Below are 16547 nucleotides of genomic sequence, written 5' to 3'. Positions count from 1 at the left end.
ATTCGTTCCAGCCCGAGGCCTGCAGAGATCCTTCCAAATGCGGAATGACAGCCTCTGATTATCGCACGACTCAGAAGTATCTAGCCTGAGTGTTGGACAGGCCACATGAAGGGCCGCTCTCCCCCGGCCCGACCAGGCCCGAGCCCGGTCACGCAAGTACCACACACCACCATTGCACATCCTCCGTCCCCTCAGGGACCCCTGCCTTCGAACATATCGACCTCGTGGGCCCGATCCACTGCTGGCCCGCGCGCCCATCCGGGACGCCATCTTGGACACTCCACCACGAGGCCGCCTGGCCCCCGATCGACCTCCACCCTGGGCCTAGCCAGGCCTCAGACATCCCGGCACCACCATCCACCCAGGAGGTGAGCGGGCTACTTGGCAAGTCAATGGGAGAAAGAGGTGTCGATGGCTCTCCCCCGCCAAGTGCCGCCCGGCCATCGCCTCCCCGGGCGCTGGCTCCACCCCCCTGCTGGGTGTCGGGACACCCTCATCCCGGACCTCCCGACCTCCAGGTGCGAGGGTCCGGACATCAAAGAACATCAGCCCTATAACTGGGGCAGCTCCAGAGCAGGAGGGCAGTTGTATCTTGGAGTCGAGAGACTCAAAGAAGAACTCATCCTTGACGGACTACCGGCGCTGCTGTAGCTCTGCCTTGTGCACCTTTGTCTTGCCTGCTGGCGCTGCCGCAACCTTCGTGACCTTCCGATCCTTCATCGTCGTCGGGACCTGCTGGCGTGGCCGCGGACCGTTTGCAACCATCATCTCATCGGGACCTGCTGGCTCCGCCGCGGACCGTCGTTTCCTTCGTCCATCTCGGGACCTGCTGGCTCCGCCGCGGCCCGATCATCTAGAACGCCGAGCTCGAGGATTGAGAGCTATTTCCACCTTTTTGGTAACAAGACTGTCCCGCTACCCTTTTTCCCAAACCAGAGACCAGAATCGAGGGGACCCCTGAGTCCAGACCTCCTTGTACCATTCCATCGTACTTAGAGAATTGCCTATAAAGTCTCGTTGAACTTTACCCTTGTGTGGTGTCCGTCTGTGGGGGGGAAGTTACTTGTCTGTACGATCGCTGGAGACGGCTCTCCCCGGAGACCTCTCCCCTTATCCTCGGCCGACCCTCCCGGTCCGTCTAACATTGGTGGCCAGCGGCGCGATCCGAATCACCGCATAATCGTACAGAGAGTAGCTTACCCCACGACGAAATCACGATGACGACTAAAGAAAGCGGAGCAACCGAGAAATTCCAGATGGAGTAATTGGACGAGTACAGCCATCGTGAACTAAAACAATTCTGCATCGAACTAGGTATCGCTACCACCGGACTAAGTACCAAAGACGATTTTAAGCATGCCCTGGAATCTTGGGCAGAAACCGGGGCTACCGGAACCCCTGATCAAACCATCGCAGCAAAAACCACCACGGCCCCTGAAGAGCGAAGAACGGGTCTCTCGCAAGACGAGATCCAGGAACGAGAAAAAACCAGACTACACGAGCTGGAAATGGCCCGGCTCAAAATGGACATTGAACTTAAGTTGGCCGAACAAAAAATCAACTTAGAGCACCTGCGTCTCCGAGAAGAAAGAGAGGAGAAACAGAGACAAAGGGAGCTCGAGGAAAAGAGACTGGCATATGAACACGAGCGAAAACTAGCTGAGATCGACCTACGCAAGCAGAATAAAGAAATAGGGGTGTCCGAGCAACCCCACACTCCAGGGGCAACAGAGAAAAAGGTACACATCCCCAAGGATGTCGTTCGAGAATACTTCCGAGAGGACGACATCCAGCAATGGTTTAAGGCCTATGAAATCGCTATGACTGCACACCGGATCGATAGAAGCGATTGGGGAGCCGGTCTATGGGGGAGATTCCTCAATGAGGGCCGCGACGCCCTGCTACAGCTCCCGGACCACCAAATGACCTCCTATGACCATATGAAAGCTGCACTCCTCACTCGCTATGGCCTCACACCCGAGATGTACCGTCAGAGGTTCCGAGACTGCACCCGCATCCCGGGTACAACTTGGGTGGACTATGTAAACTATTTTAGCCGAGCCTTCGAGGGCTGGATCAAAGGAAGCAAGGTCACAACCTACGAACAACTGTTCAATCTTATGGTATGGGAGCACCTGTCGAACAATTGCTTCATTGAACTCCGCCAGCACCTCCTCGACAGCAAGTTAACGGATCCCCGGCAGCTCGCAGCCGAAGCTGACCGGTGGGAAATCACCAGAGTGGGCCGGAATGGGTCCTACGAACAGAACCGGAACAACAATGGTCAGCACCGTCCCCGAGGAGGAGGAGGGGGCCAAGGACGAGGAAGAGACAACGCCCCGGTCGCCCCCGCTACCAGCACCACCCCCCCGGCCAACCGGGGCAGCACCCCGGCGCGCCCGGGATACCGAGCCAATGTTACGTGCCATCGATGCCAACGAGTCGGCCACTATGCAAACGACCCAAACTGCCCCCAGTACCAGAGCCCAAGACCCCGCCAAGTAGCCGCTGCTGCTCTGGGGGAGGAACAGATCTCAGAGGAACAAGAGGAATATGAACAGAAACATCAAGAATGGGAGCCAGCCGCCATGGCTCTAGCCTGCTTAGGGGGGAAAGACATGGTCCCGCGGGTCCCCCTACCCGCTAACACCCAGAAGTACAGCCAATGGGTGAGCATCAATGGACGCCGGGCCGAAGCCCTTCGTGACACCGGGGCCAGTGTAACAGCCGTCCGCTGTCACCTGGTGACCCCAGAACAGTATCTACCAAACATTCTCTGCCCGGTACGTTCCGCCGATAACTCGGAAAGTCTGTGCCGGATGGCCTGCGTCCCCTTCGAATGGGGAGGGGTCACCGGCATGTTGAAGGTAACGGTCCGAGACGATGCCCCCGTAGACTGCCTCCTGGGGAATGACCTTGAAAGCTCTCCGTGGGCAACCGTAGAACGAAGAGAACACCTGGGGATGTTAGGCGTCCCGGACTGGGCGTGTGTCACCACCCGGTCCATGGCCGCCCGTGCCAACCCCCGCCCAGAGGAACCCGAATGGCCGGCGCCGCCGCCTCCGGTCGCCCCTGCCGAATCCACCGACCGTGACGTCCCCCCAGAACCAGCTCAACCTCCAAACCTCGCTAACCTCGACCAGTGGCCTCAAGAGGGGGGGCCCACGCAAGAACAATTTCGCCAAGAACAGAAGACCTGTCCCTCCCTCGAGGGACTCCGCCAGCAGGCACTCGCCCAAAGCGCAGGGGATACCTCCGGAACACACTGGATCTACTGGGACAATGATCTGCTGTACAGTGAGCAAAGAATCGCGGAGCTGGGGGCCAGCCGAGTACTAGTGGTGCCCCTCCGTTTTAGAGACTTTCTGCTAAACCTGGCCCACGACGTCCCCCTGGCGGGACACCTGGGTCAAGATAAAACCTACAGTCGTCTGGTGACCCACTTCTTCTGGCCCAAAATGAGGAACGATGTACACCAGCATTGCCGATCTTGCCCCACGTGCCAAGCCAGTGGAAAGAGCGGCCGCAAACTAAAAGCCCCCCTGCAACCTTTTCCCGTGGTCACCACCCCGTTCGAGAGGGTCGGGATCGACATCGTGGGGCCCCTGGACCCGCGTACAAAACAAGGCCATCGATTCATCCTGGTGCTTGTGGACCACGCCACCCGCTACCCCGAGGCTGTTCCCCTGCGAACTGTGACAGCCCCGGTAGTCGGCCGGGCTCTAATGGGGATCTTCTCCCGTGTGGGCTTCCCCCGAGAAGTCGTCAGCGACAGAGGCACAAACTTTATTTCTAAATATATGAAGTCCCTCTGGCAACAGTGCGGGGTTACCTACCGGTTCACGACCCCCTATCACCCTCAAGGAAACGGACTCGTTGAGCGGTTCAACCGCACGCTCAAAGGGATGATCGGGGGGTTGGAAGAGTCCCTCCGTCGCCAGTGGGATGTGCTGCTGCCGTGCCTCCTCTTCGCATATCGAGAGGTCCCCCAGAAGTCCCTGGGCTTCAGCCCGTTTGAACTGCTGTATGGACACCCAGTACGGGGGCCGCTCAGCCTAGTCAAGGAAGGCTGGGAGATGCCCCCTCTCAAGAACCCACCAGATGTCTTCCGGTACCTCCTAACCCTCCGCAACCAGACCCGGCGGTTCAGAGAGCTGGCAAAAGCCAACCTAGAGGCCAGTCAAGAGGACATGAAAAAGTGGTATGACCGGAATGCCTCCTCCATCGAATTTGAACCTGGGCAACAGGTATGGGTGATGTCCCCCACCGAACCCTGCGCCCTGCAAGACAAGTGGACGGGGCCCTTCAAAGTAGTCGAGCGCAAGGGTCCTGCCACCTATCTCATCGACATGGAATCTTCCCGGAACCCCCTCCGGGTCCTCCACGCTAACAGACTGAAGCCCCACTTTGTGCGTTCAGAACTCAGCCTCCTGATGGCCACAGACGATGGGGCTGAAGAAGACTCCGAGCCCCTCCCTGACCTCCTGCGGACTCGGGAGAAAGACGGCTCCGTGGATGGGGTCCGACTCTCAGAGGCCCTCACCCGAGAGCAACGCCAGGAGTGTCGAGTCCTCCTATCACAGTTCGCCAGCCTGTTCTCCCTCACCCCAGGTGTCACTTCCTGGTGTGTGCACGATGTGGACACGGGGGACAGCCCCCCTATCCGCCACCGGGCCTACCGCGTGCCAGATCGGGTACGGGCCTGCGTCCAGGAAGAGGTAGCAAAAATGCTCACGCTCGGGGTCATCGAGCCCTCAGACAGCCCCTGGGCCAGCCCTGTAGTACTGGTCCCCAAAGCGGCCGCCCCAGGCACCACACCGGAACTCCGGTTCTGCGTTGACTACCGGGGCTTGAATGCGGTCACCCGAACAGACGCACATCCCATCCCCCGGGCAGATGAACTAATTGACCGCATGGGAGCTGCCCGCTACCTCAGTATTTTCGACCTGACGGCGGGCTACTGGCAAATCGGCCTCACACCCCGGGCCCAAGAACGTTCTGCCTTTTCCACCCCCGATGGCCATTACCATTTCAAGGTCATGCCCTTCGGCATGAAGAATGCTCCCGCAACATTTCAGCGGCTCGTCAATCAAGTCCTGGCGGGGCTCGAAGGGTTCAGCGCCGCCTACCTAGACGACATCGCTGTATACAGCCACCATTGGCCCGAGCACCTCCACCACCTCCAAGCAGTGCTACAAGCCCTTCAGCGAGCTGGCCTCACGATCAAGGCCAGCAAATGTCAAATTGGTCAAGGGTCTGTAACCTACCTCGGACACCAGGTGGGAAGCGGCCTGGTGGCCCCTCTGCAGCTCAAAATTGCCGCCATCCAGTCCTGGCAGCCCCCCATCACCCAGACCGAGGTACGAGCCTTCCTGGGCCTCACGGGCTATTACCGAAGGTTTGTGAAAGACTATGGTACTATAGTGGGGCCCCTCACAGAACTCACGTCCAAAAATCAACCCAAGAAAGTCAACTGGACCGCGGATTGTCAAACAGCATTCGAACAATTGAAAGCCGCCATGTGTTCCGCCCCTGTGCTCCAGGCCCCCGACTACAGCAGGGAGTTCGTCGTCCAGACGGATGCCTCCGACCATGGCATTGGGGCAGTCCTGTCTCAAGTGAACACCGAAGGCCTGGATCAGCCAGTGGCCTTCATCAGCAGACGACTCCTACCACGAGAACAACGATGGAGCACCATAGAGAGGGAGGCCTTCGCTGTGGTATGGGCCCTCAAGAAGCTCCGGCCCTACCTCTTTGGCACACACTTTCGGGTGCAGACCGACCACCGACCCCTGCAGTGGCTGATGCAGATGCGGGGGGAAAACCCGAAGTTACTACGTTGGTCCATCTCCCTACAAGGGATGGACTTCACTGTTGAACACCGGCCTGGGCCAGATCACACCAACGCGGATGGCCTGTCCCGGTTTTTCCGCCTCGACGAGGAGAGTCCCCAAGAGGATGGGTAACTCTCCCCGCCTTCAGCTGGGGGGGACGCATGTTGGACAGGCCACATGAAGGGCCGCTCTCCCCCGGCCCGACCAGGCCCGAGCCCGGTCACGCAAGTACCACACACCACCATTGCACATCCTCCGTCCCCTCAGGGACCCCTGCCTTCGAACATATCGACCTCGTGGGCCCGATCCACTGCTGGCCCGCGCGCCCATCCGGGACGCCATCTTGGACACTCCACCACGAGGCCGCCTGGCCCCCGATCGACCTCCACCCTGGGCCTAGCCAGGCCTCAGACATCCCGGCACCACCATCCACCCAGGAGGTGAGCGGGCTACTTGGCAAGTCAATGGGAGAAAGAGGTGTCGATGGCTCTCCCCCGCCAAGTGCCGCCCGGCCATCGCCTCCCCGGGCGCTGGCTCCACCCCCCTGCTGGGTGTCGGGACACCCTCATCCCGGACCTCCCGACCTCCAGGTGCGAGGGTCCGGACATCAAAGAACATCAGCCCTATAACTGGGGCAGCTCCAGAGCAGGAGGGCAGTTGTATCTTGGAGTCGAGAGACGCAAAGAAGAACTCATCCTTGACGGACTACCGGCGCTGCCGTAGCTCTGCCTTGTGCACCTTTGTCTTGCCTGCTGGCGCTGCCGCAACCTTCGTGACCTTCCGATCCTTCATCGTCGTCGGGACCTGCTGGCGTGGCCGCGGACCGTTTGCAACCATCATCTCATCGGGACCTGCTGGCTCCGCCGCGGACCGTCGTTTCCTTCGTCCATCTCGGGACCTGCTGGCTCCGCCGCGGCCCGATCATCTAGAACGCCGAGCTCGAGAATTGAGAGCTATTTCCACCTTTTTGGTAACAAGACTGTCCCGCTACCCTTTTTCCCAAACCAGAGACCAGAATCGAGGGGACCCCTGAGTCCAGACCTCCTTGTACCATTCCATCGTACTTAGAGAATTGCCTATAAAGTCTCGTTGAACTTTACCCTTGTGTGGTGTCCGTCTGTGGGGGGGAAGTTACTTGTCTGTACGATCGCTGGAGACGGCTCTCCCCGGAGACCTCTCCCCTTATCCTCGGCCGACCCTCCCGGTCCGTCTAACACTGAGTTTACTGAATTATAATACATCTCTGTGGTAATCACGCGATAAGGTTAAACATGGCTGCGCAGCAAAAGACAGGAAACGCTGAGGCGGCTATGATCGTATATGCTTCACTAGTGAAGCCACATGAGCTGTGCTTTGGTCTAGACAAGCCCGCCGAGATTTGGGGCAGAATTCCAATTACGTTAGAAAAAAAATGAATGTCAGTATTTAGCAACAGAACAGCGAAAACGAGGATTTCAATTTAAAAGTCCGGAGAGTTTAATTTGTCAGTTTACACTGTGGAAACAATTTAAGTGGGACGCTTCAAATTAAAAAACAAAAATCGGTAGAGTTTTGTATTTGTCAACTTGTTGTGGAGAATTTTTAAGTGGGTTAAAATGAACTTAAAACATTATGGGGCAAATTTAGACATGGGGAAATGTGTGAAGGCAGAGATGCTAATTAAAGGAAAAGCTATTGGGGGAAAAGCGGCTGGGAAATGCTCTCGGCATTGCGGGGGCAGGGTGCGCATTCCTTTGAAGTGAGAGCACGGCCTCGCGGCCGTGAAAGTGAAACTACAGTGGTGAGGCTGATGACTTTGATGTGGACGCGCTGTGAAGGCAGAGATGTTAATTAAAGGAAAAGCTATTGGGGGAAAAGTGGCCGGGAAATGCTCTCGGCATTGCGGGGGCGGGGTGCGCATTCCTTTGAAGTGAGAGCACGGCCTCGTGGCTGTGAAAGTGAAACTGCAGGGGTGCGACTGATGGCTTTGATGTGGACGTGCGTTCCGCACCATTGCACCACACGAACTGTCCAAAATCTGCGATGGTTTCAGACCTTGGTTTGCCCTCAATACTCTTGTCTATTAACCCTTGCGGGATTAATAGGCGAGACCTAAAAAAGAGTGGGAATGTGCTAAGAACAACCCCCAGAATTGGTGAGGCTGTAGGATAAGGGTTTTTTCAACAGGAAAAAATATTTACCACAAGGATTAGAAAAATTAACCGAAAAAATGCAGTTGGGCACATGCCAAGGCATTTTCCCTATGAGCAGTTGTTTACTTTATGTAAGCGTAAATGCCTTTGCATGGTTGTATGCTCACACTTACAAATACTAGTCTGCAGAATGTCTGGAAACCTTTGCCCGTTGCAGGATTCCAGCCGTGTTTTGGGAAATCTTTGGAATTTCGCAAAATCTAAACCCTACATTCATGCCAGGTCATACACCTAAGCGTGCAGATTTGAGACTTTTTTCTACAATCAGGCCCTGTGCATCTAAGAAGTATTCCAAACTCCAGGTTGGTCCTTTTCCATCCACTCTCTCTTTTTATAACCTTTTACATTCATCAATAACAATCAAATTTGCTTTGATGACTGTACCGCTCTCTGGATATCATCGCTACATTCATACAACAGCCTCAAACTAACTAATATTCCAGACATCAAGGGCAAGGACAAAGAGTTCCTGATCGTCAAGCAGAAGTAATGGTCCCTTATAAAGTTTCTTATTTCCTGCTGACATACTGCTTCGGAGCATCAACCGCATGGGCTTAGATTTACAGAAAGAGAGACGAGACCTCTGGAACTCCCACCGAGACCTTTCTAAATCTGCACTGTTTTCAGCAATTTACCCTATTTCTTCTGTTCCCCCTGCAGCTATTGGCAAGTCAGTCTCTGGAAACCCCAGGACACGCCTTCCAGTGTATGAGGGGAGATACAGTGCTGAGGTGGACCTTGTTGTCCTTAGCAGTTTCTGCCTCTTTGGGACACCTGTAGCGGCCTTTTCCCCATCGTTCCAAGGGTCAGCCTGGGCAGTAGCAGGGCCAGGAATAAACTGGTCAAGACGCTGAGGCGAGTGATGAGCCAAGGGCTTGCGTCTGGGATGAAAGGGTGTGTGACCTCACTTCTACTGCCGTCTATGTTGCGAGGGCAGCCTAGTAGTCATGCACCACAGTTGTAACACCGTCCACTCTGCCACTTGCAGCCAAACCAGTATGTGAAACAACTTGTTCAATTTATAAAATGACTCTTCGGATGACCCTATCACTCAATGGAGCCCCTCCCCCATCGCCTTGAGCCCCTCACTGGTGAGTAGTTGTGCTTTACCAACCCTGATTGATTGATTGATATCTGTGTGTGAGTAAGGGAAGACTTCACTGGCTCTGTCCAGGCTCCCAAAGTGTTTAACATTAACATAGTCTAGTGTGAATTGGACAATTGCTGTGTTTGGAAAACCTCTGCAACAAGACACTGGGAATCAGTTGAAGCTTCTTGCCAATGTAGCTATACGTTACAAGATTTAATCATGTGGGTTCCTTGTTTAAAAACACGTCTTGTTGGTCACACTATATTTCTACGTGTATTTATTTACTACTACCACCAAGGTTGGTGCTGGGCCCAGGTGATCTAGCGAAGGAAAGATGGGGCGCAGTTGGAGCTGCTCCCACGACCAGCAGTTCTGCTTGTGCTCTATCAGAGTACTGAATTATTGTCCCCCAGATGTCACATGGTAAAGCTTAGGGTGATACGTTTGCCAGTGATGGGGTTCTCCAACTGTTCCTTTCTCCCCACCAACAGGTAAAGAGGTCCTACAAGTACTCGGGCTTCAGACAGCGCACTGAAACAGTCTCATTACAGACCACCTTACAGCAGGGTTGGGCCACGCCAGGCAAGTGTGCACGATAGGAAGTGCGAGTAGTACCTAAAGAACAGTCCATGACATATGGGAAGTTCTGCTTCTCACCAGCCACTTTGATTTCAAGTGGCTGTGGCTCGGCATGGTAGCGGGAAACTGTAGTATCCTGATACCTTGTGTTCTTGGGTAGGCTATGTAGGGCGTGAAGGCATTCTAGAGCTGGTGTGTGGAGTTAGAAAGTTAGTGATGTTCTGTTGCAATTACCCAGGTGTAAAAAAGTGCCCCTTTTTGTATGTTTGTCCCCCATTGTTTGCCCTATGTTTGATGCTTCTTGGCTAAGTGCGCCATGGGTTCCTGCTAACCAGGTACCCAGGGCCTGTGTTCTTTCCCCAAAACGGTACCTTTTCTCCTCCCACATTGGCACTTCTCTGACCTACATATAAGTCCCAAGTAAAAGGGGCCAAAGTCACCAAGGGCCTCGTAGCCAGAGAAAGTCTCTGAGGGCTGAAGCATATATTTTGCCACCCTCGCAGACTCCTCCCCTGACCCATACACACTTCCAGTGTACTCTGTGTGCCAGGGGGAGACCCTAAAACTACAATTAGACATGGCACACATCCCTGTGTGCCATGCCCACCAAAACACTGCCTGTGGCATAGGTCAGTCACCCGTCTGGCAGGCCTCACAGCCCTAGGGCAGGTTGCACTATACCACATACAATGGCATTAGTCCTGGGCCCCTACACTACCTGTGCCATTCACAGGTATTGTAAGTGCAGGGAAGCCATTTTAGACCATGGGCTGGGAGTTTGCCATCCCAAACTTAACAACTCCAGGATGGCTTGACTGAAGACTGAGAAGTTTTGGATCAAACTTCTCAGCCCATTAAACCCACACTGATGCCAGTGCTGGATTTAATATAAAATGCATGCAGAGGGCATTTTAGAGATGCCCCCTGAAAAATGACCTAAGTCTAGTGTCCTAGCTCAGTGGCTGCTCACCAGCTGCCACCACGGACATGTTTCTGGACCCCTAGTTCGCGAGCCTGCTACCCTCGGGTTCTGGAACAATGCCCATCCTGGGACAAGGTACCAAGCCTGTTGTCTGAGCCCTTCATACACGAGGAGGTGGCGGCCGCAGAGCATTCAAGAGACAGTTGTCTGAGCCCTTCATACACGAGGAGGCGGCGGTCGCAGAGCATTCAAGAGACACCTGGCTGAGCCCTTCATACACTAGGAGGTGGCGACCACAGAGCATTGAAGAGACAGTTGTCTGAGCCCTTCATACACGAGGAGGCGGCGGTCGCAGAGCATTCAGGAGACACCTGGCTGAGCCCTTCATACACTAGGAGGTGGCGACCACAGAGCATTGAAGAGACAGTTGTCTGAGCCCTTCATACACGAGGAGGCGGCGGTCGCAGAGCATTCAAAAGACACCTGGCTGAGCCTTTCATGAGTACTTGACTGTGGGCCTCCTGTTTGCTCAGGGGTCTCATGGACATCAAAGATTGCCCGCCAGGGACTGACATCTGGAAAGCAGTGCCCTCTCAAGTGCCAACCTTGGCTGCTGAAATCCAAACTGGTAGCGTTGTGTGCATGTCGACCTAAGGCTTGTGCCTGGATACTGGATTGTGTAGGGCAAAGCCCCAGAAAGCCAGCCCGCAAGTTGGTCGGTGTGAGATGAGGCCCTACGGGAAACAGGGTATGCACAAACTACAGCGCCCAGAATCCCCACTATGCCCGGGACGACGACGTAATCACCTTCAGCTGGAGGCACGAAGAGAGACACTCACCTCTCATGTTTCTTCGCAGCAGAGTCCGGAACTGGGAGGAGGAGCAAACCCAGGAAGAGCTCGTGAAACACCAGTAAAAGGGGACGCCAACCAGGAAGAAGCGTCTTGGACCAGCGTGAATGCGGAGTCAATGACGGAGGAGGAAGACCGCGCAGAGGAGGACGCTGAGTCTCGGAGCCGGAAGCTGGAGCAGAACGCCGAGAGTCAAGACAACGGTCCCGACAGCGAGGAGGCGGGGGAGACCGAAGACCGCTGGACGGAGGAGTGGTGGTGTCCCCCGGATGAAGCTGGAGAGCGGGCCGCGGCTCCGGAGAGTTGCAACTGGCCGGTGAGTGACACCGCACCTGGGGAAACTGTTGGGGGGGAGGCGGCAGACGCAAGGGCTTTGTTAAGGGTGGCGGGAGGAGCAAGGGCTTTGTTAAGGGTGGCGGGAGGAGCGAGGGCTTTGTTGAGGGAGGTGGGAGGAGCGAGGGCTTTGTTAAGGGTGGCGGGAGGAGCGAGGGCTTTGTTGAGGGAGGTGGGAGGAGAAAGGGCTTTGTTAAGGGTGGCGGGAGGAGTGAGGGCTTGTTTAAGGGTGGCAGGAGGAGCGAGGGCTTTGTTGAGGGAGGTGTGAGTAACATGCTGATACTGAGCAATAAGGGGGAGTTCACAGCACAAGTGTGATTCATAAGTCGGGCACTATTTGAAGTTTGGTTTTGGGACAAGGTACTAAGCCATCCCTATCCTCAATTTGACTTCACCAGAACCCCCCCCCCCTCCTGAGATTTCTTATAGGTCTTCATACTTCTTTCATTCCTATCTTATCTGGGACTCCCATCACTACTTTCCATACCTTCGAGCACTACCGGGTGTAGGTAACGGTTATCAAAGTCTTAGGCCAGAACACTGACAGGCCCCCTTTTCTTCCCTCTTGGTGACCTCCGGGTGAAATCAACGCCACGGATTCAACATCAGCCCAAGATCAGCGTCTTCCCACTGAAGAGGAAAGAACAACGCTGGCCTCATCAGCCAACCCTTCAGGAAGAGAGAAGACCCTTACGGATGAAGAGACACTTGACCCTGTAGTAAAACCTAAATCTGTGCCAACTGACAATAAAGAAACCCCAGTTTGTCCATACATTCAGCCTCCGCGTCTGTATATCCGACCTGCCCTCTCACAGTCGGTACTTTGGGTACCCTGACACTCATTAGCGTCTAGTGGTGGTGAGCGGATTTACCGGTTGTAGGACTCTGCAAGGCCCGTTTCGTTAGCCGTGCTGCATTTCTCTCATGCGACACCCCAACTTCATGCTCCTTGCATGCGGTGCCCGATTTACAGGGTGCGGCCCTTGAAGGTGAGGGTGTACCCGAAGTAGTGCCTCACTCTACCTCATGTGGCTCTGCTGAACTTGCACCTGTGTGTGTCCGTGACTGGACTGGTCTGGTGCAACCTGTATCATCTTGCACCGGACGTTGTGCCTCATTTCCAGAGAGGTATAGAATTGGTTCTAAAAGTAAAATATAACTAAATAAATATTTTTTTATACAAACAATTGGTCTGAGTTCAGTCTTTGAGTATGTGACATCATTTCCTGCCTGAGTGTGTACAATAAATGCCTAACACTACTCTCTGGTAAAGCCTTATTGCTCGCTCACTGTACCACAAATAGAGAGTAAGGTATTATCTACTTTTACCTCTGTAAGCCTTTGGGGATCCATTAGTCTCTGTGCGCGGTGTACCTTACTTTGGTATAGTATATACAGAGCCCGCTTCCTACACCAGGAGGTTGGAACATGAGCTTGCACCCTCTTGAGATGAAGTAGTATTTCTGTCATTTTAAATAAATATACCTAAAACTTACTGGGAATGCTGTTCGACTTCTCTACATGATCTTTTCACCTTCAAGTCACAAGCTGAATTCTGAACTGTCAATCACTTTCAGAGATAATTACCATCTTTCAAGGTTACCTTAGGACTGGGCTGGGCTAATTTGTGTATGATTGGCACTCATTTTAAATTACAAAGCTAAAGTGATTGGAAAATGATGCTGTTCAGCCCTGAGGCATTCACCGGTGATTTAGAAGTGTACATACAAGTTCAAGTACCCAAAGTGTGCCTCTGGTCATGTGCATTCTGTGGGAGAGGTGTTTCCATGCATGGCAGCCTGGCTTAAAGTGCCTTCGGACTCGAACTGCACTTCACTGATGATTCCCATTGATTGCATTAGACATTAAATCTACCTTGTTTGCCACAGAGTTTCTACGTACAGTATGTTATTCACATCCCCCAAAGGCTAACATGAGGTGTTGTTTCTTCCTAGACGTGCCCTTCAGTCAACGATGATCAGGGACGGCATCATTTTCTGGCTCGTGGATGTCTTGGAGGAGACAGATTGTCTTTCGGACTACACCGTGGAGTATTCGGTTGCCCTGCTGATGAACCTGTGCCTCAGGAGTGCAGGTAGGGGCAGTTGGAGTGTACAGACCATCTTAACCAGTTTCTGACACCCTGATTTCACACTTGATCCCACCCTTGTGAAAGTCATCCAAAATACATTAGCGCACCAAATAACATGTCCGCTGTCACTAAAATGTTATTTGCATCCAATTTATGCATGAACCCAAAAAACTATGGTTTAGCCTGCGGCGATAAATATAGTTTAACCCATATTGCTTGTCTTATTACCCCATGTGCACTGTTTTGCGTTTTCACTTATCCACAAGGTTGAACCTGGTGGACCTTGCCTAGGGAAATACTGGAGTAAGGGGTATTTGTCTTCTCTTGAGACATTAGACATCTATTTTAAGATCTTGAGTTAGCCAGGACCTTTTGATTTTTACTAAAATTAGACCTGTACTATAATATGTCTACTTACAGAAGGACCTTCAGCCAGCCCTCTAAGTCCATTGGTCTTTTGTTGTCTTAGTAACATTTTATTTCCACTCACTCCAGGAGGCAGCCTGTAGACCAGCCCAGTTTGGCCATTGGCTAACTTCACTGCGATTGATTGCATCCTGCTCTTTCACGGGGAGCTACTCTGCACACAGAATTGTCCCTTCTCTGCTAAAGACTATGGCAATGTGTGCTTTTTGAGACCAAAATACATTTTTGCTTTAAGTCTGTTTTTAGGTCTCACAAGATGTCTGTTTGCAAATTACTCATTATCAACTTAAATTGGACTTGGAGTACTCCCAATGCTTGCCATTGGTTGGCTTTATTGTCACTCGGATTTGCTTGCTTCTTATTCAATGGCTTGCATTGTCCATCTTGTGTCTTTAGAACACCTTGACATCAACTGGTACGTCTGATGCACCAAATATGGTGATTTAATCTATTTGTATTCTGCTTTTATTCTGTTGCTTTGTTTGAGAGTTTGTTTTTTCTTTCCAGGAAAGATGATGTGCGCAAAGGATTCACGGCATGTGCTGAAAGTGCTGTCGGACCTCCTGGGCCACGAGAACCATGAGGTATGGTAAAAGGACATATGGCCAGTATTTAATGCAGTGTGTGTATTGCTGCTTGCTGGGGCAATGGTTTCCAGTGCTAAGGAGGCTGCTCAGGGAATAAATATAGCTTGATCGCATGTCTCAATAAGGTCAAGGTAGTAGCCAAGCCGGTCTGTGGACATGAACCTATCTTTGCTAGTGGTAGTGAGGGTGCCTTGTTGATGACGCCCAGGTGTGGGTGTTACTTCGTTCTTTGATCATCTCTGCGTGACAATGGAAGTACCCTAGCTCTCCTTTGTAACTTCTTTATCAGAAACCTGTCTTAAACACGCGCTATTTCTAATTCACAGATTATCAGCGTTAGAATGTGTTACCCAGGGCTGAAATCTATGAAGTGTGAGAAAAACAAGGACCTCCTGGGTATCAATACAGACTCCTAGGGCAGGGTAAACACCTATGTGGGTAAACAATCCTAGGACGTCATCAGAGTAAATAACCAATTATTCCAAAACCGGTAGTGTGAAGAAATAACGAAAAAAATTAACTGTATACAAATATATATTTAATAAGTATGAATAAAAATCATATAGATAAACAAGCTATATGATAAGGTAAAAGTATAATTCATTAAAAGCAGGCACAAGTGTTACAAATCAGTATATATCCTATAAACCATACACTTTGCAAAACACAATGCAATCACATAGATTAATGACATAAAAAGTATTAGAAATTTAATCATAAAAGAACTCGACGCGCGTTTCGGCAGAAAACCGCCTTCTTCAGGAGTCTCTGCTGATAATATGGAAATACATATACAGAAAAGAAAGGATATACATCAAATCATGGTTTTATTTTTATAACTTACATCATTATTTAACAATATCTAGGAACATTAAAAACGAAGAGAACATATAAGCAACAAGTTCATATTATATCAAACAAATTCGTCAATCTTCACAGTCTACCCAGTTAAAGACATTAAAATTTGGTCATTTCTTGTCATATGATTGTCATATGATTGACAGATACTTTCAACTATATTGTGCAGTACTTAATCATACAAAAAACTCATTGTTCTATGTATAGGCTATGTTGCCCTTTATATTGAGCTATTTACTCTGATGACGTATGTATGTATGTATGTATGTATAACACACTTGTAAAGCGCTTGCTGTCACCCGACGGGCATCCTGGCGCTGAGATCTCCTAAGCGTCCTAGGATTGTTTACCCACATAGGTGAAATCTATGAAGACCAGCCTGAAAGCTGACACTTTAGGTTTATTTTAGCCCTTCAATCCACATGCTCTCGCCTATTGTTACTGCCGCCTCATGACATGACCCAGCTGACCGATGGCTGGTGCGTCTTGGTCATTACGATGGTGCGCTGGTCACAAGTGCCGAGGAGATGGACTGGCATCTCAGAGGACTGCACAATACACATGTTTGAAAAGGCTATATCTGGTCCCATTTCCTCTCCACATTATAGTCTAATAGGAGGGTCTCTGTTTGGGATTTCGGTGGAATCCAATGTGGAGATTCCCTGCTGCTGGAGTTACTGTCACCAGACGGTATTTCTGCATGAAATCTGGGTATTTCTTGTTCCGCAGGGGTTTAACCCCACACACTTGCAACTAGATCTGCGGTGGTGCTATAGGTGTTCA

At 52.0% G+C, this 16547-nt stretch overlaps 1 protein-coding gene across 1 annotated transcript in view; it reads left to right on the top strand.

The window, feature by feature from the left end:
• The window catches only part of ARMC9 (armadillo repeat containing 9), a 417510-nt gene that overhangs the window by 231126 nt on the left and 169837 nt on the right, over positions 1 to 16547 (top strand). The window contains exons 15-16 of the mRNA XM_086944561.1: positions 13757 to 13896; positions 14827 to 14903. Coding sequence (XP_086800687.1) covers positions 13757 to 13896; positions 14827 to 14903 — 217 coding nt within the window. The remainder of the gene's footprint in view (positions 1 to 13756; positions 13897 to 14826; positions 14904 to 16547) is intronic.

Source organism: Lissotriton vulgaris, chromosome 11, assembly GCF_964263255.1.
Source record: "Lissotriton vulgaris chromosome 11, aLisVul1.2, whole genome shotgun sequence".
Taxonomy (NCBI): Eukaryota; Metazoa; Chordata; class Amphibia; order Caudata; family Salamandridae; genus Lissotriton; species Lissotriton vulgaris.
Note: the sequence above shows the minus strand (reverse complement) of the source record. Positions and strands in the feature narration are given on the sequence as shown.